General features: G+C 42.3%; 1 protein-coding gene across 4 annotated transcripts in view; it reads left to right on the top strand.

Annotated features, from left to right (window-relative positions):
* Positions 1–26,336, top strand: part of AFF1 (AF4/FMR2 family member 1) — a 205,807-nt gene that overhangs the window by 6,441 nt on the left and 173,030 nt on the right. For all 4 annotated transcript variants that reach the window (XR_006606561.1, XM_013058062.2, XM_013058061.2 and 1 more), the window contains exon 2: positions 9,400–9,473. Coding sequence is in view for 3 of the 4 variants with exons in the window: in XM_013058062.2 (XP_012913516.1) it covers positions 9,436–9,473 (38 nt within the window). In the remaining variant the exon portion in view is untranslated. The remainder of the gene's footprint in view (positions 1–9,399; positions 9,474–26,336) is intronic.

Genomic DNA, 26,336 nt, shown 5'->3' with positions numbered 1-26,336 from the left:
TTTATTTATCAGAGAGAGAAGGGGAGAGAGCAAGCACAGGCAGACAGAGAGGCAGGCAGAGGCAGAGGGAGAAGCAGGCTCCCTGCCGAGCAAGGAGCCCGATGTGGGACTTGATCCCAGGACGCTGGGATCATGACCTGAGCCAAAGGCAGCTGCTTAACCAACTGAGCCACCCAGGCGTCCCGACAGTCTCTTTTTCTAACACTGTTCTCTATATAGACTTCCTTAAACATTGTCTGGGACAAAGACAGTTGGTGCCTCTGCTTGTACAATATGCAGAAATGCCATGGATGCATGAAGAACTGACTTCTAACACTCTTCCATTCCCTTGCAAGATAGGGTTAATAAGGCTGTTACTCCTAATTAGATCTCCCTTACTGGGTAGTTGAGTAGATTAAAGGTACTAAAATTTGGCAAGTAAGTGGAGCAGAGCATAATACGTGCTACATAGTTATTTCCTGTTATTATTCCTGAAGGAACAATGTGTGTATGTGTGCCTTTAATGGTAAGTATTACCTTATAAGATGAAATAATTGCTTTACTGAGTATCCCTAACTGTGAGTTTGTTCCGAGGAATTTCTTTCATGGGTCTGCATTTTAAAATGGGATGGAGCGTTGTTGTACTAGCCCATGGAGAATGAGGCAGAAACATTTACTACCCATATTCATGTGTTCTTTGTGTTTCTCTGCCTCATTATGATTACATAGAATCATGTGACTGATTCCGGGGGTGTCTGGCTGGCTCAGTCGAAGGAGCATGGGACTCTTTTTTTTTTTTTTTTTTAAGATATTTATTTATTTATTTAACAGACAAATCACAAGTAGGCAGAGAGGCAGGCAGAGAGAGAGAAGGAAGCAGGCTCCCTGCAGAGCAGAGAACCCGATGTGGAGCTTGATCCCAGGGTCCTGGGATCATGACCTGAGCCGAAGGCAGAGGCTTTAACCCACTGAGCCACCCAGGCGCCCCGGCTCTGGTTTTTGATAAGCAACATCTTGGGGAAGGATTTTCTTTTCCGGACAAAAGGAGAAAGGTGTGGTTGTCAGAGCCACACGTTTCTCCTCTCATCTTCTTCCAGCCTTAAATGTAGGTAAGATACCTGGTTATGGCAGCAACTTTTTTTTTTAAATAAAAGATTTTACTTATTTATTTGACAGAGAGATCACAAGTAGGCAGAGAGAGAGAGAGGAGGAAGCAGGCTCCCTGCTGAGCAGAGAGCCCGATGCGGGACTCGATCCTAGGACCCTGGGATCATGACCTGAGCCGAAGGCAGTGGCTTAACCCACTGAGCTACCCAGGCACCCTGGCAGCAACCTTTTTATACCACGAGGTGACAAGCATGAAGATGCCATGCTAAATATGGCGGAGCAGAAGGGCCAGAGTTCTTGATGGCCTTGTTGAACAGCTAACACTATACCACTAGCCACCTTCTTCTGGACTTGGTCTGGAAGGATAAATTTACATTATTCAGAAGTTGTTACTTGCAGCTAGACACATTCCTAACCCGTGTAGATTATAACAGCATTGAGAGTGGTTGGCTGAAGGATGTGGTTGAAGGCACAACCGTACTACATTAGCTACTGTACCCAGCAAGGCCTCTTTGAGAATGTATCACTGGGTAGAGACCCAAATGATGAGAGACCAAATAAGATAGGAAAGGTTTACTTGAGTTTGGGGTAGCACCAAAGTCCTCTTGAACAGGATTTTGAGGTGAAGAGACAGGGAAATCCATGATGGATTTCTGAACTAAGGGTGCCACATGTCATTGGAGAGCTAAAGGAACTGTGAGTGATCAGTTCAGTTTGGGGCCATGATCGGCGTGGGGCAGAGTTGGGGGAGAATGCTGACGTAAACAGTGTATGATCCATGACTCCCCCCTGACACATTGCCCGTTACCAGGCGACTGTTAACTCCTGGAGGAATGTGTGGGGAAGGGAAGTAGACTTGACAGGGACTATTGACCAGTCCACTCTCCCTCTAGAATCCGGACTGAGTTCTTTTCCTCATATTCTTTTTTTTTTTTAAAGATTTTATTTATTTATCAGAGAGGGGGGTGGAGAGAGAGCACAGGCAGACAGAATAGCAGGCAGAGGCAGAGGGAGAAGCAGGCTCCCTGCCAAGCAAGGAGCTGGACGTGGGACTCGATCCCAGGACGCTGGGATCATGACCTGAGCCGAAGGCAGCTGCTTAACCAACTGAGCCACCCAGGCGTCCCTCCTCATATTCTTCTTTAGCAACTGGGTCATGGTCATGGGGCTTTGAGACCTTACCTCTGTTGTCACTGAAAAGCAATATATGAATTTCCCCAAGCATGTGCTTTGATTGGCAGGAAAATAACCAGAAAAAATGAAGGAAATTTTTTTTTTACTTGAGTTATTTTATCTGCTATTTTGGTGAGAAAAGCACTTTGATATGCATGACTTTTTTTTTTTTTTAAGATTTTATTTATTTATTTGAGATACCACATGCGAAAGGGATGTGAGGGGTAGGGAGTGATGGTGAGGGAGAAGCAGCTTCCACTGAGCAGGGAGCTGGACCACGGTCTCAATGCTAGGACTGTGGCATCAAGACTTGAGCTGAAGGCACATGGTTAACAACCGAGCCACCAAGGCTCCCTGACATTTTTACTTCTGAATAAATTTGTTGCAAGAGGCTGGAAGGACTATAGAAGACCTGGCAGGGTACATTCCTAAACAAAACATATTTAACTTCTATAAAATGTAACATAGATGTTGCTGACTTAAAAGAGCTGCTATGTATTCCTCTCCCCCTGTCCAAGCCCCAAGGGCAGCTATGTGTTGAGTGCCTATGATGTGTCAGTGTGCTAGGCATTTTAGCTGGGGTGTATAATTCACTCTTTTCAGTAATACTGTAAAATTTGCTACTTTCCATTTTACGGATCGGAACACTGAGGCTCGTAGGGTTTAATTTGCCAGAAGTGATTGCCTGTCTTACTTGAACCCATCCTCTTTTTTGCTGTACAGCCAAGTTAGTACTTTCTCTGCTTTTTTTTTTTTTAATAGGAGGATTTAAAACTGTCTACCTCCCCCCCATCACATTTTGTCTTTATAATCTAGGGAAATAATATTTAAAAATGTGTGAAAACTTAAGACCTGATTCCAATATTTATAGGTCAGTCCATTTTCCTCCCAGCCCCTGTCATTTAGAGAAAAATGTGTTTATACAGATAATAAAGGATTCATAGCATATATAATTGATGTGCCCCTTTCCAGAGAAGTTACCATTTACAGTTTGGTATATGTGTGTGTACACATGTGTGCGTATGTATGCACATTTGCTTGTGTATGGTGCATAAACAAAAAACATATTTTTAAGCAAATTGGCTCACATTGTACTTTATACATCTTGTTTAGATAAACGTATTCTTTTTTGATCTGTTGCGTCTCATAATGTGTCATAATTGATTTAGCCATTTTTGTGTTGGCATGTCTTAAGTCGGTACCACTTTTCTTAATGCTCTAAATAATATTTTATTGCACATAATCCCTTGTACACATGTGACTATATTTTTGTTTTAAGTCATTTCTAAAATTTAAATTCCGTTATTTAACATACAATGTATTACTGGTTTCAGAGGGCAGGTCTGTGATTCATCAGTCTCGTATAACACCCACAGCTCATTACATCACATGCTCCCCTTCACGTCCAGCACCCAGTTAACCATCCCTCCACTCCCCTTCCCCTCCAGCAGCCCTCAGTTTGTTTCCTAAGATTTAGAGTCTCTTGTGGTTTGTTTCCCTCTCTGGTTTCCTCTCGTTTTATTTTTTCCTCTCTTCCCCTATGATCCTCTGTTTTGTTTCTTAAATTCCACATATCAGTAAGATCATATGATAATTGCCTGTCTCTGATTGACTTATTTTGCTTAGCATAATACCCTCTATGCTCAGCATAATACCCATCCATGTCGTTGGAAATGCTAAGACTCCATTTTTTTTGTGATGACTGCGTAATATTCCATTGTGTATATATACCACCTCTTTTTTTTTTTTAAGATTTTATTTATTTATTATAGAGATAGAGAACACAAGTAGGCAGAGTAGTAGGCAGAGGAAGAGGGAGAAGCAGACTCTCCACTGATTAGGGATCCTGATGGGGATGCAGTCCCAGAACCCTAGGATCATAACCTGAGCCGAAGGCAGCCCCTTAACCGACTCAGCCACCCAGACGCCCATACCACCTCTTCTTTATCCATTCATCTGTCAGTGAACAACTGGGCTCTTTCCATAGTTTGGCTATTGTGGGCATCGCTGCTATAAACATTTGGGTGCAGGTGTCCCTTCGGATCACTACATTTGTATCTTTGGGGTAAATGTCCAGTAGTGCAGTTGCTGGGTCGTAGGGTAGCTCTATTTTCAACTCGTTGAGGAGCCTCCATACTGTTTTCCAGAGTGGCTGCACCAGCTTGCATTCCCACCAACAGTGTAGGAGGGTCCCCCTTTCTCCGCATCCTCGCCAACATCTCTCATTTCCTAACTTGTTAATTTAGCCATTCTGACTGGTGTGAGGTGGTATCTCATTGTGGTTTTGATTTCTTTTTCCCTGATGCTGTGTGATGTTAAGCATCTTTTCATGTGTCTGTTGGTCATTTAGATGTCTTTTTTTTTTAATTTTTCAAAAAGATCTAATTAATTTATTTGATTGAGTGAGACAGCGAGAGAGAGAACACAAGCAGGGGGAATGGGAGAGGATGGTGCAGGCTTCCTGCCAAGCAGAGCGCCTGATGTGGGGCATGACCCCAGGACCCTGGGATCATGACCTGAGCTGAAGGCAGACACCCAGCGACTAAGCCTCCCAGGTGCCCCCCATTTGGATGTCTTTTTTGAGATATGTCTGTTCATGTCTTCTGCCCATTTCTTTTTTTTTTTTTTTTTTAAAGATTTTATTTATTTATCTGACATAGAGAGATCACAAGTAGGCAGAGAGGCAGGCAGAGATAGAGGAGGAAGCAGGCTCCCTGCTGAGCAGAGAGCCCGATGCGGGACTCGATCCCAGGACCCTGAGATCATGACCTGAGCCGAAGGCAGCGGCTCAACCCACTGAGCCACCCAGGCGCCCTGCCCATTTCTTGATTAGATTATTTGTTCTTTGGCTATTGAGTTTGATAAATTCTTTATGGATTTTGGATACTAGCCCTTTATCTGATACGTTGTTTGCAAATATCTTCTCTTATTCTCTTGGTTGTCTTTGGGTTTTGTTGACTGTTTTCTTTGCTGTGCAAAGCTTTTGATCTTGATGAAGTCTCCATAGTTCCATTTTTGCCCTTGTTTCTCTTGCCTTTGCTGATGTTTCTAGGAAGAAGTTGCTGTGGCTGAGGTCGAAGAGGTTGCTGCCCATGTTCACTCTTAAGATTTTGATGGATTCCTGTCTCACATTGAGGTCTTTCATCCATTTTGAATCTATTTTGTGTATGGTGTAAGGAAATGGTCCAGTTTTGTGACCAGGTTTTTGAGAAAGAGTCTTTGAAAGAGACATCTGAAGCATATACTAATTGCCTTTCTTAGCAGTAGTGTATGTTAATAACTTCCTGACTACAGTAGGTCTTCATTCCAACCTAACCTAACCTTGTGAGTTGCATGGCTGCTCCGTACAGCTGTGTGATTCATATATCAGCACCTAAACAGTCTTTCATGGGCTGACTTTGTTTTTTTTTTTAGTGAGACATAATTGAGATAACAGTAATCTGAGGATGCAGCCTCTTAGCACCTGCCACCTGGCAAATTAAAGAATAAAGAATTTGAGTTGAATAGACAAGTTCCTGGCTGTGCCCTGGCACCGGATCCCTCAGAGAATGTTTCTTTCACTTTTTATTCTATTTACTCACCCAAGAATCTGGTGGTGAAACCCACAGGTTTGGCTGACCCCTTCAATGTTGGACTTGTCCATCTCTAAGAGAGTTAAAAAGAATAGACTTTGAAGATTTAGTTATTCATTTGAGAGAGAGAGCAAGAGCCCTTGCGTGTGTGTCACTGTGAACACATGTCAGTTGGGGAAGGGGCAGAGGGAGAGAGAATCCTCAAGCAGACTCCCCACTGAGCATGGAGCGTGATGCCAGGGCTCAATCCCAGGACTCTGAGATCAGGACCTGAGCCAAAATCAAGAGCTGCTTAATTGACTGAGCCACCCAGGTGCCCCCAAAATAGACTTTTATTTATTTATTTGTTTATTTATTAAAAAGAGTTTATTTGTCTATTGGACAGACAGTAGGCAGGTGGTGGTGGTGGGGGAAGCAGGCTCCCTGCTGATCAGAGAGCCCAACGTGGGTCTCAGTCCCAGGATCCTGAGATCACAACCTGAGCCAACCAAAGGCAGAGATCCAACCTACTGAGCCACTCAGGCGCCCCCAAAATAGACTTTTTAAAGAGTGTTTTTTTGGTTCTCAGCAAAATTGAACAGAGGGTACTGACATTTCCTATAGACCTCTCTGTCTCCCCCGTACCCCCCTCCCCACCCCTGTGCACAGCCTCCCCATAACCAACATCTCCCAGCAAAGTGGTATATTAGTTACAAATGATGCATTTACATTGATGCATCATTATCACCTAGAGCTCTAGGATCATCTTTCACTGCAGTTCTGCATGGTTTGCCCCTCATTTCCTTTTGGTCTTTGCTCAGATGTTAGAGTCTCTGATCACCCTATATAAAATTGCAACACCTTACCTTGGTTCCTTGCTGGCACTCTACACTTTCATTTTTCTCTATAGTACCTTTTAGTATTGAATATCTGTGTATTTTTCTTATGTGTCATCTTTGCTAAACTCCTATAGTTTGCAAGCTCAGTGATGGTAAATCTGTTTTCTTTTTAAATTTTTATTTATTTTTATTTTTTTAAAAAGATTTTATTTATTTATTTGACAGAGAGAAATTACAAGTACACTGAGAGGCAGGCAGAGAGAGAGAGAAGGAAGCAGGCTCCCTGCTGAGCAGAGAGCCCGATGCGGGACTCGATCCCAGGACTCTGAGATCATGACCTGAGCCGAAGGCAGTGGCTTAACCCACTGAGCCACCCAGGCGCCCCAATCTGTTTTCTTTACCCTTACTCTCTGTACATGGCTTAGAGTAGATGCTCAGGAAATATTTGCTGGCTTAGTGACTTAAATGAACAACTAGGAGAACTCAGGACCATTCTCAAGGTCAATGTTCTCCGTAACCCAACCTACTACCTCCTGCATGCCCTCTTGCTCTCCAACGAGCCCTAGGGAGGGCACGTCTTGATTGGGAGGGTTGTGTGGGAGACTGCCATCAAGGACTCTTCAGTGTTGCAAAGAATAATGCTGAAATGACACACTTTTATTGGGCACCTGCTGTGTGCCCAGCCCTAGATGTCAAGAGAGAGAAAATGAGAGCCGCAAAACAGGTGAAGGGAGAGAGAGGGAAGGAGGAGGGAGTGGAGTAATGGTGGAAAAGGGAAGGGGGGAGGAGGGTAGAGAAAGAGGGGGAAGGGAAGTAAAAGTGTGTTGGAGAGAGGGAAAGTGAGAGAAAAGGGCGACGGAGGTAGTAGGGTTGGTGGGGTGAATGATTGGGATTTCAGATGGAGAATTTAGGAAACTTGCCTAAGCCCCTGTAGGGCTACTCTAGCAGGGTGGAGGAGTGTGCTCCTTCAAAGCATGTTTGACCCTGAAAAACTTAGAGCTCCACCGGTGGGAGTTTAATTAGAATATTTGTCGCATCCGTGTTGCATTCTTTCCTGGCGGGAGGAGACAGAGTGACAGTGATATCTACTGGTCCGGAAACACTGTGGTCAGCAATTTTAATTTCATGGAGGAGGAGATAAAAGACCTTATCAGGTGTCAGAGTAGAGCTGGACTATATGCAGTGTTTCAGCTGTAGCGGGAAGTGTAACAGTCTCTTAAACATAAGAGGCAGGCTAAAACTGTTAGGAGTTCAGTGTGTTTTCATTTGTATCACATAGTTTGTTAAATCTGTACCAAGATCATTTGTAATAGATCCTTGGCCTTAAGGATAGTTGAAAAATGGAAACTATTTAAAGCAAGTTAGGAGAAGTACGGTAAATTACAAATACATACAAGAAAGGGAAAAGGAAACAGCTGGTGATAGTGTTAACCATAGAGAGAAAGGTGGTTTCTAGAGATATACAGGACAGGACCTAGGCCGTCTGCCCAGGTTGTAGAACCTTTTCTTTTCTTTTTCTTTTTTTAAAAAATATTTTATTTATTGGGGCGCCTGGGTGGCTCAGTGGGTTAAAGCCTCTGCCTTCAGCTCAGGTCATGATCCCAGGGTCCTGGGATCAAGACCAGCATCGGGCTCTCTGCTCAGCGGGGAGCCTGCTTCCTTCTCTCTCTCTTTCTCTACCTGCTTCTCTGCCTGCTTGTGATCTCTGTCAAATAAATAAATAAAATCTTTAAAAAAATATTTATTTGACAGAGAGATCATAAGTAGGCAGAGAGAGAGAGGGGGAAGCACGCTCCCTGCTGAGCAGAGAGCCCGATGCGGGGCTCGATCCCAGCACCCTGGGATCATGACCTGAGCTGAAGGCAGAGGCTTTAACCCACTGAGCCACCCAGGCGCCCCTTGACTGATACTCTTGAGAGAATGCTCAAAAATGTCTTTGGAGTTTAAGCACCTTTCAGAAGTGAAAGTCAGTTCTTAAGTTTTGCCCTTATTTGGCCCACTTTTTAAAATTAGGTATTCTTAGGGCGCCTGGGTGGCTCAGTGGGTTAAGACCTCTGCCTTCCGCTCAGGTCATGATCCCAGGTCATGATCCCAGGTCCGGCATCATTGGGCTCTGCTCAGCAGGGAGCCTGCTTCCCCCTCTCTCTCTGCCTGTTTCTCTGCCTACTTGTGATCTCTGTCTGTCAAATAAATAAATAAAATCTTAAAAAAAAAGAAAATTAGGTATTCTTATGTAAAAACCAACTGGCTGATTTCTTTGCATACTCTTACCTTTCTGCCTTTTGATTCTAGGGAGGGTGCTCACACAACCTGTTACCTCAGGCAAATTTCTTAAAACCAAGTTTCAGTTTTCCTATTTGTAAAATTACTTAATTGGTATATGGGGTATTAGCATCTACCTTGCAAGTTTAATGTTTACATGAAATGTCATTTAGAAAGGGCTCAACATAGTACTCCGCAAGAATAGACGCAGGGGGGGATATTACTTCCTTTCTTCCTCCTCATGATAAACTTGTGCACATTTCTTCTTGCTGAAAGGGCTTTGAGTAGCAGCATCAAAAGTAAAAGTACGTTTGGCCTTTGGTATACGGGAACTAGTTTGTTCCTGCAACTTGAGGGTGGATGAAGAACCACTTTTTAGTTCCAGTGAGAACACTGAATTCTGTTTTCAGTAAGATTTTCTTGCAAGTCATGTATACCTCTGAGTCGACTTAGGGGCTAATATTCACAGGTTGCTTTTTCCATTTCAGATGAGCAGACTTGTTATTTTGCACTGACGGGCAGCAATGGCGTTTACTGAAAGAGTCAAGAGCAGCAGCAGCAGGTAACGGTGAAATCTACGATTCAAAGATAGGACAATATTCAAGTTGATGATGTATTTTTGAAAGCATAAGCTTGATCCTTTTCATTTTTACGGTGCAAGAAAATATGGTAAAATTTTCGTTTTCTCTGCATGAAGCCAAACCTGTTAGACTGGCTCCATATTTTCTTTCAGTCTAGTACTTTCTGAGCTTCCTACCTCATGTCTTTAACATATGGCTGTTATAGTAGATCAGATTCTGTGTTTAAGATCTTGGTCGGAATTACAGAGCTTGGGAGAAATGAGCCACCTGTTCATGAAATCCACCTTCTCCTGAGAGCTTTGGAGGAGGGAATGCTGTCAGTTTCGTTGTACTACTTTCACATCTCTCCCTCTGAGGGCGCATATACAGTTAACTTCCTTCTTCGATCTACATGATCAGGGGAGCCTATTAACATTCTGAAGGGGTTGTTAAGAATAACTCATTTGCTATCCAGAGGGAATTCTTAATGTCACTGATCAATTTTCATTTTTACTGTTAGATATTCAGAAACATATTAATGTATGAGACATGTCGACTCAAGCTTACTCAATTAATATTTCTTCAGTAACAGTTGATGGTGCCTGTAATTCTGGAAGGTCCTGCGTGGATGCTTTCCTACTTCCCCTTTCTGGCTCATTTAGGAAACTCTTCCTCTATTCCAGGTGGCCCCGGGGGTACTGTTGTTAGACACAGAGGAAGGCATGTGACCCAGGCTGCAGCAGCCCCCGTTCTGCTGGAGCTCTGGGACGCTGTTGTCAGCTGTCTTCAGGCTTGTTCGTGATGTTCGGCTACACATAAGTTTTACATTTTTATGCAGTTAAATGTCTTGTCCTTTATGGGTTCTGGTTTTGATTGTGCTGAGAAAGGTCTTTCCAGCTCCGAGATTGTGCAAATAACGTCATGTGATCTCTGCTGGCACTTGAATGCCTTCATTTTTTGCATTTAAATCAGAACTTGTGAGCCGGTGGCCTCTGGGACAGATCTGGTCACCAGATGGGTTTTGTTTGGCCCCTCACAGTGTTCCAAAAAAAAAAAAGATCTGCCCATGTTTTTTACATAACCATCTAGACTTCCATCTTCTCTTCAGAAATACAAGATTTATTTATTTATTTTTTTTAAAAAAGATTTTATTTATTTATTTGTAAGAGAGAGAGAGTGAGAGCGAGCACAGGCAGACAGAGTGGAAGGCAGAGTCAGAGGGAGAAGCAGGCTCCCTGCGGAGCAAGGAGCCCGATGTGGGACTCGATCCCAGGACGCTGGGATCATGACCTGAGCCGAAGGCAGCTGCTTAACCAACTGAGCCACCCAGGCGTCCCAGAAATACAAGATTTAACAGCACTGGGCTCCCACTGCTGCATGGCAGTGCTCGGATACCATTGAAGGGCTGCTGCTCTCTTCCTCAAGGCCAGAGCTTAGAGACTTCCAGTTCAGAGCTTACCAAGTGGTATGTCACCAGTGGGCTTCAGGTGTGCCCACTGAGTGCAGCCTCTCAGCCTGTGGGTCAGCCAGAACTCCAGAATTCCCACCTGCTCCCTCCTGCAGACATCTCTTTGTCAGGTATTTGTCAGAAAGACTTGATGTTTTTTTTAAAAAAAAAAGGGGGGGGGTCAGACGAGCACAGATGCTTTCTAGTTCGCTACAGTTTCCACACTATTGGGCTCACCATTTACTTTACTGCTTGGCTCCCTTCATTTGTGACCCATGTGAGATCATAGACTTTTACTTTAACAAAAAATTTTTTTTAGATTATTTATTTTTTTTTTTTATTTTTTTTTTTTTTAAAGATTTTATTTATTTATTTGACAGAGAGAAATCACAAGTAGTCGGAGAGGCAGGCAGAGAGAGAGAGAGGGAAGCAGGCTCTCTGCTGAGCAGAGAGCCCGATGCGGGACTCGATCCCAGGACCCCGAGATCATGACCTGAGCCGAAGGCAGCGGCTTAACCCACTGAGCCACCCAGGCGCCCCGATTATTTATTTTTTTATTTGACAGGCGGTAATCACAAGTAGGCAGAGAGGCAGGCAGAGAGAGAGGAGGCAGAGAGAGGAAGAAGCAGCTCCCTGCTGAGCAGAGAGCCCCATGGGGGGCGCGGATTCAGGGCTCAATCCCAGGACCCTGGGATCATGACCTGAGCTGAAGGCAGAGGCTTTAACCCACTGAGTGGCCCAGGCACCCCTACATTTTTAAAATTTTTAATGAATTAATTTTTTTTTTTAAGATTTTTATTTATTTATTTGACAGACAGAGATCCCAAGTAGGCAGAGAGGCAGGCAGAGAGAGAGAGAGAGAGAGAAGCAGGCTTCCCGCAGAGCAGAGAGCCCGACGCGGGGCTCGATCCCAGGACCCTGAGATCAGGACCTGAACTGAAGGCAGCAGCCCAAACCACTGAGCCACCCAGGCGCCCCTAATGAATTAATTTTTAAAGTTCACTCTTTCATGTGGGGCTTGAACTTATACCCTGAGATCAGGAGTCACATGCTATACTGACTGAGACAGCCAAGGTGCCCCAGATCTTAGACTTTTTAATATTTTGATCTGTCTGTAATTAATTTTAATGTCCAGTGTGTGCTATAAATTTCTGTATTAGTAGGAAAATGAGAGGTTCAAGGGATACTCATTTTTAATTTTTTAATTTTTATTTTTATTTCATACTATTTTTAAAAAATATTTTATTTATTTATTTGATACACAGAGAGAGGTCACAAGTAGGCAGAGACACAGGCAGAGAGAGAGGGGGAAACAGGCTCCCTGCTGAGCAGAGCCAGATGCTGAGCTTGATCCCAGGACCCTGAGATCAGGACCTGAACTGAAGGCAGAAGCTTAACCCACTGAGCCACCCAGGTGCCCAATTTATTTAATGTTTTGTTTTATTGTATTTTATTTTTTTTTAAAGATTACTTATTTATTTGACAGATCACAGGTAGGCACAGAGGCAGGCAGAGGGAGAGGGAAGCAGGCTCCCTGCTGAGCAGAGAGCCTGGTATGGGGCTTGATCTCAGGACCATGGGATCATGACCTGAGCTGAAGGCAGAGGCTTTAACCCACTGAGCCACCCACACACCCCTTATTTAATGTTTTAAAAGACGTATTTATTTGAGAAAGAGCACGCATGAACATGTGAGCTGGGGGAGGGCAGAAGCAGAGGGAGAGAGGGAGTCTCAAGCAGATTCCTTGTTGAGAGGGAAGCCCAATACAGGGCTTAATCTCAAGATTCAGACATGATCTGAGCTTGAAATCCAGTCTGATGCTTAGCCAACTAAGCCACCCAGGTGCCCCAGGAGTCTTTTTTTTTTTTTTTTAAAGCAAAAGTCTAGCCAGTTGTTTCAGTATAATTCATTAAATCACCTATCTTCACTAATTTGAGTGGTGCATCTTAATTCCATCATATTCTTGAGTCTTTTTTTTTTTTTTTTAAGATTTTATTTATTTACTTGACAGAGAGAGACACAGCAAGAGAGGGAACAGTAGCAGGGGGAGTCGGGGAGGGAGAAGCAGGCTTCCTGCCAAGCAGGGAGCCAGATGCCAAGCTCAATCTCAGGACCCTGGGATCATGACCTGAGCCAAAAGCAGAGAGAGAGCTTTTAACGACTGAGCCACCCAGGCGCCCCATATTCTTGAGTCTTCTGTTGGACTCTTTTGTTCCTTTGGTTGTTTCTTCTGGCAATGATGCCCTACTATTTCACTGTATTTCCATAGATCTTAATATTCAGGTACTTCTTTTCAGTACTTTTCATTTTTAGAATTTTTATATTCACATCTGATTACATTTCCATGTTTCCTCTGAAGTCATTAGTCCTTTTCAATTTATTTATTTATTTGATTTTTTAAATTAATTTTTAATTTTTTTATCATTAGGCCTTTTCTAGAAAAATGTTGGCATTTTGACTCGGGTTCCTTTGAATTTCATCAATTAGGAAGACTTGAAGTCTATAGCATATTAAAATTGGGTCTTCCTGCCAAGGAATCGAAGTATCAGAATGGTGAACTTTTAATAGAATGAAGAAATTTTAAATTTTAACTGTAAGATTTTTGTAGGCATATGATTTTTTAAAAATTTCTATGTAGCTTTCTATATAATTTACATCCTATATAATTTCTGGTAACATAATCAAGTATAATAAGCTATTATCAGTGGCAAGATTAAAAAGTATTTTGGGGTGCCTGGGTTGTTCAGTCGTTAAGCCTCTGCCTTCGGTTCAGGTCATGATCCCAGGGTCCTGGGATCGAGTCCCGCATTGGGCTCCCTGCTTGGTGGAAAGCCTGCTTCTCCCTCCCCCTCCTCCCCTGCTTGTGTTCCCTTTTTCGCTGTGTGTGTGTCTGTCAAATAAATGAAGTCTTTAAGAAAAACAAATAAATAAAAAAAGTATTTTGTATTACTTTACATATGTTTGCTATTGTTAATAATTATCAGGAAGGGTAAATGGCATTTATGGTAACATTCTGGCAGTTATAGAACCAGTTTTATTCTTTCAACTCATGGCCTCCCTGATGTGCTCCTTTTAGTTTTAATATCCAGTACAAGTGATACAGTTAGGGGAAGTCCTCAGTAGAGCTCAATTTTGAATATATATCAATAGCTCGCTGTTTAAATGTTTAATCATGACAGGTTAATTTTTCAGTAGTCCAGAGAAAAAGAAACCATCAAATTCATGAGGAACCGGTCCAGGGCTAACTTTTAGTTGAAAGGAAACAGATGTGTATTGAGTATGCGACTCTAATTGTTCAAACTAAATAAAAGTCTGAGTGTGAGCCCTTACTTTGCTCAGGGCTATCACAAGTTATAAGCGTGGGCAGAATATTAATGTCATGTTGTAAAGATAATATTTGTTTTAGTCCTGATAAATAATAGACTTATTCTCTGATTTACAGATTTATCGATGTTAGACACTAGTGAATCTCACCTCACTTATATTTACCCCCACCTTCCTTTTCCTCCCCTTTCTTTTTGTTCTTTCTAAAAATTGTTATTGGTGTATAACAGACTGAATAGGGCAGACATTATTAGTACAGTTCAGTGCGTTTTCACAAAGTGAACACACTTGTGTAGCCCATCAAGTGACAATACCAGCTTTCCAGAAGCCTCCTCTTGTCCCCTCACAGCTACTAACTCCCTCAAAGGCTGCCACTATTCTGACTTTAACAGCTTGATTTTGTTTTGTTTGCTTTCAAATTTTATTTAAATTTAATCATATCATATACTTTTTATGTTTTCTGTTCAGTTGTGATGTTTGTTATTTTTATCCTATTTCATAAATTTAAGTATCTTTAACTTTTAAATATCTCAGTGTATTTTATTTTTTTAAAGGTTTTATTTATTTATTTGATAGAGATCACAAGTAGAGAGGCAGTCAGAGAGAGGAGGAAGCAGACTCCCTGCTGAGCAGAGAGCCCAAGGTGGAGGGGGGGGGCCTCCATTCCAGGACCCTGGGATCATGACCTGAGCAGAAGGCAGAGGTTTTAACCCACTGAGCCACCCAGGTGCCCCATCTCAGTGTATTTTATAATAAACTATTATGTTAGGTATATTTTATATAGTCTGTAGTAAATATTTTTGTTTCTTTCTTTTGTACTTTCCACAGGCTCGTATGATAATATAATTATCCTTACTCTTTCTTCCTTCCTCTTCCACCCTCCAACTCTTAGCTCTGCTTTTAGTTTTAAATAGTCCACATTGACAGCACATTTCATTTTATAATTGTACCTTAAGAGCTTTGCCTCTAAATTGATAATAGAAGTTTGAAAAATCAATAGCCCTATTTAGTTATTTTCACCAGGAAGCAAAATAGGGTTTAGGGTTTCATTTAGTATTTCATATAGGGTCATATTTCCTATGGCCTCAAAGTTATCACAGGTACCACTGGAAAGAGAAGGTTCACTTTGGTCAGGACAGATCAGTTCTTTAGCTGAGTCAGTTGTTCAGATTCATGCCACATTTTAAACTGCTTCATCTTTGCATGGTGTTTTCATTTTTCCTGGAGTTTTTAGTTACTTTTCTTTTTTCCTTATTGAGAGAACATGGCTTCTTGCCATTTCACCAGTCTGTCTCCCTTCTTACCCGTATTACTCTTACTTATTGATTGAAATGTCTCATTTCCTTCTTGGAATCCTGAAACTAAAGTTAATTTTTACAAAGTGCCTACTAAATTACATTCTTCTGAAACTGGGCCCAGGTAAGCGAAGCCAGGGAGTAGAACTGCGATGTATTTTGGGAAAACGTTACTTGGTGATGGGTGGAAAACGTGAAGATAGAACAGAAGAATGAAAGTAATTTTATTTCAGGCTCCACCACCAGATTTGTGGGACACGTTTTTAGTGTTTTCTGCCATTAAGAGCAGGTACTTTTTATACATATTTTAGGAAATTTGCTGAGATATCGTTTTCAGTATTTGGGAAGATTTGAAAGATTGAATTTTGTGAGTTGTATTATAGTACTGTATTGTTGGAAGCTTTCCTTCCCCAGGAGAGTCTGAAATAATGTTTAACTCTCCTGATTGAGAAGAGTCCTCAATTAGGAAGGAAGCTACAAGGTGTTAAGCCGATTAACACCTATTATATGGACAGATTTTCTTTGTGTGAGTAAATCAGGGGCCTAACTTCCAGATGCTTACTAGAGAGATTAATGGCTGTTTGCAGTGTTTTCCTGGAACAGTGATTGGCCTGGGCATTGTAAATAATCCACACCTGGATTGTGAACTGGGGAACCAGGAAGGTTTCCTGTGTTTGCCAAGCAAGTCGTTTAAGACCTGATTTACAAGTGTGGTAATGTTTCCTCTATAGAACTCATACTGCATCCCTTTATTTTAGAAAATGGTTCCTAATCATTAAGTTTGCGACATTGTCAGAAGTAGTATTGAAGATGAGTCCCACAGTTTGAGGGGTTTAGAAGAGTTTGGCTTCAGGCTTATTATCCTAGACCTGAGGAAATCTTTTTCAGAAATACTTATCTCCCAAAGGGACGGTTAAATTTGGGGGGAGGGAGGCTAAACTGTCGAAATACTGCATAATTTCCTCCAGTAAAATCCAGTTGAGCTAGTATCACATCTGTGATAGGGCAAGTGGGAGTGTGGGACCCTGCGGTGGGATAGCTATTTTTAGATCTGTGGCACGTTGGTTACTAGGGCAAATCGCTCAACTTCTAAAGCCTCGTTAAAATGGGGATAAGAAAAAAAATGGGGATAAGAAGAAGAATGTGTGTAAAGTGCTTATCATAGGACCTCCTGCAATGTAAATCCTCAGTGAATTATTAATGCCACCACTTTGGCGATGATGGTAGAATGGTGGATTTCAAGGGAGTCAGAAGCTTCCTTAATTCTGAGGGAAAAGGCTTTACTCTTTGGATAGAAGAGATTGTTTTGTTTCTGAGCTACTCCAGGAATAGCATTTGTACAAAGAAGAATCATAGAGGAAACAGACCTTTAAGAACAAAACACAGAGTGTGTTTATTTACAGAGCATGTGGATACAGTTAAAAGTTTTACTGTGGTCTATTTCACATTTAATACTGGCTGCGGGATTGTCCTAAATCACACACAGAGTATAAGAAAACACTGCTGCATGGTATTTTCTTTTCTACAAGTAGCATCGTCTTTATATATTAAAGAAACAAAAACAAAGAAACAAACGCTTTATGGAAGTATAATTTACGTGCCATCTTAAGTATGCAATTTAATGATTTTTAGTAAATTTGCTGAGTTGTGCAGCCATTTCTACAGTCCATTTTCAGAATTGCACTCCCAGTAGATGCAGCTGCCTGCTTCCTACCCCAACCCCAGGCAGCTATTAATCTACTTAATCGTTTTGCCTGTTCTGAACATTACCTATAAATGCAATCGTATAATACGGGTTTGTGTGTGTATGCGTGTGTGAGACTGGCTACTTTGACTTAGAATAAAGTTTTCAAGACTCATGCATGTTGTATAGTATGTGTCAATATTTCATTCTTTTTTGTTTGCCAAATAATCCGTTGTATGACTGTACCAATGTTTTATTTACTCTTCACCAATTGATGAACATTTGGGTTTTAGCCACTTTTTGGCTCTTATGAATAATGTTGCACATGTGTTTTCATTTCTTTTGGATAGATATAGAATTGGGATTGCTTTCTTGTAAGGTAGAGTCATGTTTAGAGTCACCTTTATTTTTTTATTTTTGAAGATTTTATTTGAGAGAAAGTAAGCACGAAAGAGGGGAGGGGAGGGAGAGGAGGAGCCAGGAGCAGACACCCTGAGGAGTGGTGGGGCAGTGAGCAGGGGAGCCCAATGCAGAACTCCACTCTGGGACTCCTGGATCTTGACCCCAGCGGAAGGCAGACACTTCACCAACAGAGCCACCTAGGCTCCCTAGAGTCCTCTTTAGATTATTCTGGGTTCCGGTTCACTGTGCTGGTGGGTCAGTTTCAGATTCATTTGCATGTGGTTTTTCTCTTTGCCTTCAGCCCTGAACTGTGCTAATGCTGAGAGCTGGAAGAGAATGGATTAATATTGTTTACTGCCTTCTAATGGATACTAGTCCAAGTAGTTGACATGATAACTATTTTAGGTGACACTTTGGTCTGGTGATAGATAAAGTGGACATTTAAACTGTTCAGGATTACACCATTTTTTTTTTTTTAAGATTTTATTTATTTATTTGACAGAGATCACAAGTAGGCAGAGGGGCAGGCAGAGAGAGGAAGGTAAGCAGGCTCCCCGCCAAGCAGAGAGCCTGACGATGCGGGGCTTGATCCCAGGACCCCAGGACCCCCGGACCATGACCTGAGCGGAAGGCAGAGGCTTCAACCCACTGAGCCACCCAGATGCCCTGGATTACATCATCTTTATAGGGATCCTAAGTTTATGGTACCTTGATTTGCAGAAGAATCTTTTCCTTCTTTCTGGGAGGCTTCAATGATGATAATCCTTTTTTTCCGGGAGCTGTAATAGCCTCTTTAAGAATCTGTGGAACAGGGCTAGGAAGAAGAGCATTTTTGTTCCAGGTTCCTGTGGTTTCTAGAAGCCTGGAGGACATTATTTCGGAATCAGAGTCTTGTTTTCTGTAGCTCCTGATAACCCTGTAAAGTGGTCAGATTAGATGGTAATCGGCCTCTGTGTACTGGAGAGGAAGAAGCAAAGGCCTGGAGAAGTTAATAGCTGAACTTGTGAATCAGACTACGGGAAATGCTGGGGGGCAAGTAGTTTGTTTGGGTTGTGAAATTCTTAAATTACTACACAGAATAACTTTTAACATGTGAGGGACTGTGCAGCTGCATTTCGCCTCTTGACCAACAAGTTCGGATGTCTTCATCAGACGATGCCTTTTTTATAAACCGCAATGCTCGCTGCCACCATTTTTGTTGCTAAAGTTGTAGATGCTGGATTATGTATGTTAATGTAAGTAAGATGTTCATAGATAGAAGGAGAACCTGTCTTATTAAAGCTTCCAGAAGCATGAGGTCATCGAGGACTTCGTGTTAAGGAGAGAGAGTTTAAAGGCAGGGAGGAAAAGAAATCTTGTGCATTGAAGCAGCACTAAAGAAATAATACTGGTTCTGTTTGGCCTTGGTAATCTAATTTAGTATGGACTTAATCAGAGTTCTTGCCTACTCTCTCCTTTCTCTCCTTCACTTTAAAAGAAAATTTTCAAATAAAAATTTAAAGACATTTTTTCATAGAAGTATTCAGACATTACTTTTTAAAATTTATTTATTTGATAAAGAGAGACAACAAGAGAAGGAAGTAAAGCAGGGGGAGTGGGAGAAGGAGAACAGGCTTCCTGCCAAGCAGGGAGCCTGATGTGGGGCTCCATCCCTGGACCCTAGGATCATGAGCTGAAGGCAGACATTTAACGACTGAGCTGAGCCACCCAGGCGTCCCTATTCAGACGTTAACCTTTTTGCATATTTAACATTTCTCAGTATTTTGCTACACTTGAGAAATCTATCCTTTGTCTTTTTTTTAATTTTTCTTCTTTGCTGAAGTAGTTTTAAAGTAAATCTCAGGCATCTGTCTTTTTGTTTATGTTTTTGGTTTTTTTAAATCCAGAAAATCTATTTTATTGCTGTGATCCCTTTGGGTAATCAACACATAACACTAAAATGATTGCTGAGGATAATCATCTACTTTTATTTTTGTCACAAACAGTATCTTTTTAAAAAAAATTATTTTTATTAACATAATATATTATTTGCCTCAGGGGTACAGGTCTGTGAATCATCAGGCTTAGACATTTCACAGCACTCAGCAGAGCACATACCCTCCCCAGTGTCCCTAACTCAACCCCCCATCCCTATTGTTCCACCCCCAGCAACCCTCAGTTTGTTTCCTGAGATTAAGAGTCTCATGGTTTGTGTCCCTCCTGATCCTATTCTGTTTCATTTTTTTTTCCCCTATGCCTCATAACCCCCTGCCCTGTCTCTCAAATTCTTTGTATCAGAGAGATCTTATGGTAATTGTCTTTCTCTGATTGACTTTGCTAAGCATAATACCCTCTAGTTCCATCCACATTGTTGCAAATGGCAAGGTTTCATTTCTTTTGATGGTTGTATAGTATTCCATTGTATATATATAACACATCTTTATCCATTCATCTGTTGATGGACATCTAGGTTCTTTCCATAGTTTGGCTATCATGGACATTGCTGCTATAAACATTTGGGTGCACGTGCCCCTTCGGATCACTACGTTTGTATGTTTGTATCTTTAGGGTAAATACCCAGTAGTGCAATTCCTGGGTCATAGGGTAGCTCTATTTTCAACTTTTTGAGGAACCTCCATGCTGTTTGCCAGAGTGGCTGCACCAGCTTGCATTCCCACCAACAGTGTAGGAGGGTTCCCCTTTCTCCGCATCCTCGCCAGCATCTGTCATTTCCTGACTTGTTAATTTCAGCCATTCTGACTGGTGTGAGGTGATATCTCATTGTGGTTTTGATTTGTATTTCCCTGATGCCAAGTGATGTGGAGCACTGTTTCATGTGCCTCTTGGCCATCTGGATGTCTTCTTTTTTTTTTTTTTTTTTTTTTTTTTTCTGGATGTCTTCTTTGCAGAAATGTCTGTTCATGTCTTCTGCCCATTTCTTGATTGGGTTATTTGTTCTTTGGGTGTTGAGTTTGATAAGTTCTTTATAGATTTTGGATACGTCTGATATGTCGTTTGCAAATATCTTCTCTTATTCTCTTGGTTGTCTTTGGGTTTTGTTTGACTGTTTTCTTTGCTGTGCAAAGCTTTTGATCTTGATAAATCCCAGTAGTTCATTTTTGCCCTTGCTTCCCTTGCCTTTGCCGATGTTTCTAGGAAGATGTTGCTGCGGCTGAGGTCGAAGAGGTTGCTGCCTGTGTTCTCCTTAAGGGTTTTTTTTTTTTTTTTTTTTTAAGATTTTATTTATTTATTTGACAGAGAGAAATCACAAGTAGATGGAGAGGCAGGCAGAGAGAGAAGGAGAAGCAGGCTCCCTGCTGAGCAGAGAGCCCGACGCGGGACTCGATCCCAGGACCCTGAGATCATGACCTGAGCCGAAGGCAGCGGCTTAACCCACTGAGCCACCCAGGCGCCCTCCTTAAGGGTTTTGATGGATTCCTGTCTCACATTGAGGTCTTTCACCCATTTGGAGTCTGTTTTTGTGTGCGGTGTAAGGAAATGGTCCAGTTTCATTCTTCTGCATGTGGCTGTCCAATTTTCCCAACACCATTTGTTGAAGAAACTGTCTTTTTTCCATTGGACATTCTTTCCTGCTTTGTCGAAGACTAGTTGACCATAGAGTTGAGGGTATATTTCTGGGCTCTCTATTTTGTTCTGTTGATCTGTGTGTCCTTTTTTGTGGCAGTACCATGCTGTCTTGATGATGACAGCTTTGTAATAGAGCTTGAAGTCTGGAATGGTGGGGAAGGGGGTGGGGGGACAGACTGCTTGTAGAATTGAGTTGACTGTATGTCGTACTTTGTGGATTTATCTGTTTGTTAACTCTTAATGTTTTTAACTTGTTCTTGTGTGTCAGTGGTTCTCAAACAGGAATAATTCTCCCCCTACCCAGGGTTGGGAGGACATTTGACAACATCTGAAGAGATTTTTAGTTGTCAGAATCCAGTGGTTCCAGGACAGGAGTGCTGCTAAATATCCTGCAGTGCACAGGATGGCCCACAGTACAAGGAAATTTCTGGCTCCAAATGTCAGCATTGCTGAGGTTGACAATCCCTGTGGTTCTGTCCTGGGTATTTCCTGTAGAATGGAAGTTAGCTGTAAAGCTCAGTTAGAGTCAAGATAAGTCTTTTTGCTAAAAATAGTTGGATAGTGCAACAGTGCTGGTGTTGTTCTGTGTTTTGATCTGGGTGCCGGTTACAAGAGTATGTTTCTGTGAAATGCATTTGTGATCTGTGCACTTTTAAAAAATTGAAATATAATTAACATGCAGTGTTACTAGTTTGAGGTGTACGATATAATGACTCAACAATTCTGTACATTACTCAGTGCTCATTACAGAACTCTACTCTTCATCCCCTTTATCTAGTTCATCCCTCCCCCTGGCAAACACAGGTTTGTTCTCTGTGTTTAAGAGTAGGTTTTTGAGGTGCCTGGGTGGCTCAGTGTCTGGGATCCAGCTTCGCTTGGGGCTCCCTGCTCCGTGGGAAGCCTGTTTTCTCTTTCTCTCCCTCTGCCCCTGCTTGTGTTCCCTCTCTTGCTGTGTCTCTCTGTCAAATAATTAATTAAAATCTTAAAAAAAAAAAAGAGTCTGGGTTTTCTTTGCCTCTTTTATTCTTTGTTCATTTGTTTTGTTTCTTAAATTCCACATGAGTGAAATCCTACAGTATTTGTCTTTCTCTGACAGACTTCGCTCAGCGTTAGGTCCCTAGGTCCATCCATGTTGCAAATGACAGCAGGAGCTGTATACATTTTAAATGTATGTTATATTCTAATTTTTAAGGTTTACTTGACAAATCCTTACTAGTCATGCTGTGTATTTTTGACTACGCTGTTGGATACTTAGATATGTTAAGAAATCTTTAAATCCTCTTCCCTTTTAAACTTCCTTAATACTCCATTCCATTTACTGCCAGAGAATGAGAAAGATGGCTTAAAACAGATGCCTCGTGACCCAGTTATTGGGATGGTCGAATGTCTGTTTTGGCCAAGCCAGGTATTTCTCTCGTTCCGAAGCATTGCCCTGAGGGAGAGAACACCTTTAAAAAATGGGTTAAGCTAAGTCACTCGGCCTTTGTCTGAAAGCTTAAAGGAGAGAGAGAAAGTCCCTCCAAAGGAGATGGTTTCAAGAGAGAAGATTGCCTTTTGTGAGCAGTGGAATTCGGGAAAGGGGCATTTGGGGCCGAACGAACCAGCAAAGGTTGGGAATGCATTAGGGATGTGCTGGGAATCCTTTCTAGAAAGTCGTCTTAAAGCCAACTTCTCTTCCCCCATCTCTGATAAATCATTGGAAGGAAAGGCAATGAATTTTTTCTGACAGTTGGTTCTTGCTGGGGCCGGGGCTTCGTTTGCAAATGAAAGGAGTGCTGTTGGAGTAGTTGAAATCACAATGGGCCTTGACTCTTTTCACATCAAAGTGTAAGAGAATCTCCAGGGGTGATAAATGGGGACTGCTGGACTCATTACTTGTAAACAAAGCTGAGGGGTGACCTTTCCCATTTTTTTTTTTAATTAAAAGAAAACAGGGTTTCCTAGTGCCGAGTGTGGGGTTGCTCCTCATTGGAATTCTGACTGCTCACACTGAAGAAGATTTCTGATAAGGTCGTGAGGAGGCTGTGGAGGTTACTCTGGGTTGGCTGTGACTCTCAAATACGGGATAAGTGTGCCTGGTCCAGGATGGCCTCGTGGGTCCTCCTCTAAGATGGAGATCTGAGAGCACTGGGTTTGAAGATGTGCCTGTTGCCCTAAGGGGACCACGGCAGATTTCTTGACCTCTGTACCTCCGAGGTGGTTAAGGGCTTAGACACTTCCTCTGCTCCTTTTCCCACCCAACCTCAAGGAAAAATCTCCCTGAGTCCTGTGTGGCGCAGAAAGAGGCCAGTTTTCAAGTGAATCCTCAATACTTTGTAAAGAAGTCCAAAGGCTGTTGTTTTCAATTTTACTTTTAAAGGTGAAAGTTCTATTCCTTTTTTATTTGTGTAGTGCAGGGCTTTGCATGCAATAGAAGCCTTTCACCGAAATGATGGTATTTGAACACTTCATGTTCAGTGTTTCTGTTGAAAGCGATGCTGTTATGAACACTAATAATCTAGCATTTTATAGAACCAAAGCCCAAATAAATATTAATAAATCCAGCCCTGCAGAGTTGAAGGTCCACCTTTGGTAAACTCCCTCCCTTGTGTACCCAACTCCCCATCAAGCTTATCTCTTGCTGGGTTTTCACCTGGCTCCTTTGTTAGTTAGTCTAAGCTCCAACCAGATGTTAAATTGAAGGTCAGAGACTGCCCTTTGTAACTCCATTGGAACTTGTAAGGCGCCGAGCATCCAGGACTTCTAATGTGTTTACTGACTTTCCAGATGTTTGGTAATTGCCTTCTGAGTGTATCTTCCAAACAAGTGGTACGACTTGAGAAAGGAACAGAGGTCACAGCTGGAGGGGAGCAAGCAGGTCCCTGGACGCTGTGTAGAGAAGCAATCCTCCAGCCGGGCTTATTCAACCAGAGATAAGAGTATTGGAGGTGACCATAATCTGATATGGGAATGCTGAGTTTGTGGGAGAGGCCTCTCTTAGCATTGCCTTTGTGAGCTCAGATGCCAATAATGGCTAAGGTTTGAGGAGCACAGGGACCAGAATTTGTGCTAATATGTCTTTATTTGATAGGCATGATTTCATTTCAATCTTGGTTTCCTGTGAGGGTGTATTTTACAGATGAAAAAAGGCAAGGAGACGCTCACTGACTGGTTGGTGGTTGATACTCAGGCTACCTTCCTTTTATCACCAGACCCTGTGCCCTTAACCCCCTGGTCCATGTTGTTTTGGCAAAAGCTTGTGGCAGGGAAGCACGTTCTGAGCTCTGATTTGAAACTGCGGCTTGGGCCAGAGATCTTCTGGAGCGGACTGTTGGCTTTTCTGACACCATGAAGGAGTATTACATCAAAGGCTGCTCCTGGGACAGTGTGTCAACCTGGCTTCGCTAGTTACAGAAACATGCGTCCAGAGCTGATTTCTTAACATTGAGGTGTAGACGGTGGAGAAGGGACAAGAAAGAAGGTGTGGTCCTGGGGTGACTGATGAGCCAACGGCAGGAAAAAGATGAATTGAGGGACAGAGGTGGTGCCCAGCCTAGGATAAGTTTGGATCTCCCTCGCTTGCCTCTAGTGAAGCTGCTGTTGTCCTCCCGGTGAGATGGTGTGTGCTGTCTTGGAGGGCACCTCGAGGTCTGTAGGGCATGGCACAGATGTCAGGTGGTGGCCTGGTAATAAATCAACATCTCAACGGTTAAAAGTTGTAGCAGTTCTCATTTCAGATTATCTTTTCAACATCCGGTGAGACTTAGTTTCCTCCAGTGTGCGTGTGATGACTGAGATAGGGAACTGTCCTTAAGAATGGAGGTGTTGATTCGACAAAATATTTCATAAATGAGAGCTGAGACTATATCTTGTCTAAGAATTATGTTGAAAAAGATGTGCTAGCTTGCAAAAAAGAAACAAAAACAAAAGACTTGAGAGCATAGGCAACGAGGGGAATGAGAGGGGAGGATATTTGGAACAGATCTTAGTGTTACTTTTCCTTTCTGTCCCCATGTCCTCAACCTACAGTAGCGACCCAGGTGAGTGCAGGTCTTACCGGGCCCACTGAGAGTCTGCCATTGATTTTCACCTGGAGGCAGCTGAAATTTAGGGGGAAAAGTTTGCTTTAAAATCCGTAAGATCTGGGGACGCCTGGGTGGCTCAGTTGGTTAAGCAGCTGCCTTCGGCTCAGGTCACGATCCCAGCGTCCTGGGATCGAGTCCCGCATCGGGCTCCTTGCTTGGCAGGGAGCCTGCTTCTCCCTCTGCCTCTGCCTGCCACTCTGCCTGTGCTTGCTCTCGCTTCTCTCTCTATGACAAATAAATAAATAAAATCTTTTAAAAAAAAAAAATCCGTTAGACCTGGGCTTGAATTCTAGCCCCACTAGATTGTGTAATGTTGGGCAGTTTACTTAACCTCTCCAAACCCCACTTCCTTCATCTGTAAAATAAGAATAATGATGCGAGGCGCCTGGCTGGCTCAGTCAGGAGAGCACACGACTCCTAATCTTAGGGTCGTGAGTTCCAGCCCCATGTTGGGCATGGAGCCTACTTAAAAAAAAAAAAAAAAAAGAAAGAATGACAAGAGATACTGTATTTTTTAAAAAAATCCAGCAGTGTGCCTGCAACGAGTCAGTATTTAATAAATACTAATTTGTTTCCCTTTCTGTTGACCTGCCTTTGAGAATTTTAGTGTACAGGGCCTAGAGAATTTGTATTCTGTGATGTTCCTAAAGCACCTTTAGGGTTTTAAAGTCTGGGCTCCCCTGGGCACTGTTTGGGAAGTAGGCCTGCTGTGGTCTTGAGACCCAGCTCTGGAACACCTGGTCAGTGACGGGGGTCTGGCCGTGTGGCAGTGTGTGACCTGCCTAATCACATGTTCCTGCAAACTGTGGGCTCATGATTGAGATTCATATATATATATATATATATATATATACATACACACACACTTTTTAAAAAAGTATATGGCTGCTTAAGTGAGCATGAGAAATGAGAATAGTTTTTGTTTGTTACTGTGGGATTTATATTACTGAGCATTTGGGTAATTCCTAAATGGTAGGTAACACGTCTCATTCATGTCTCAATAAAATCCTCATCTCATATTTCCTGTTAAAATGTTACATTAAGAATATAGTTTAGGGGACACCTGGGTGGTTCAGTTGGTT

The sequence above is a fragment of the Mustela putorius genome, unplaced genomic scaffold, assembly GCF_011764305.1.
Source record: "Mustela putorius furo isolate JIRA1106 unplaced genomic scaffold, ASM1176430v1.1 tig00000382_pilon_pilon_pilon, whole genome shotgun sequence".
NCBI classification, from domain to species: Eukaryota; Metazoa; Chordata; class Mammalia; order Carnivora; family Mustelidae; genus Mustela; species Mustela putorius.
This window is presented reverse-complemented; position numbering and strand designations above follow the sequence as displayed.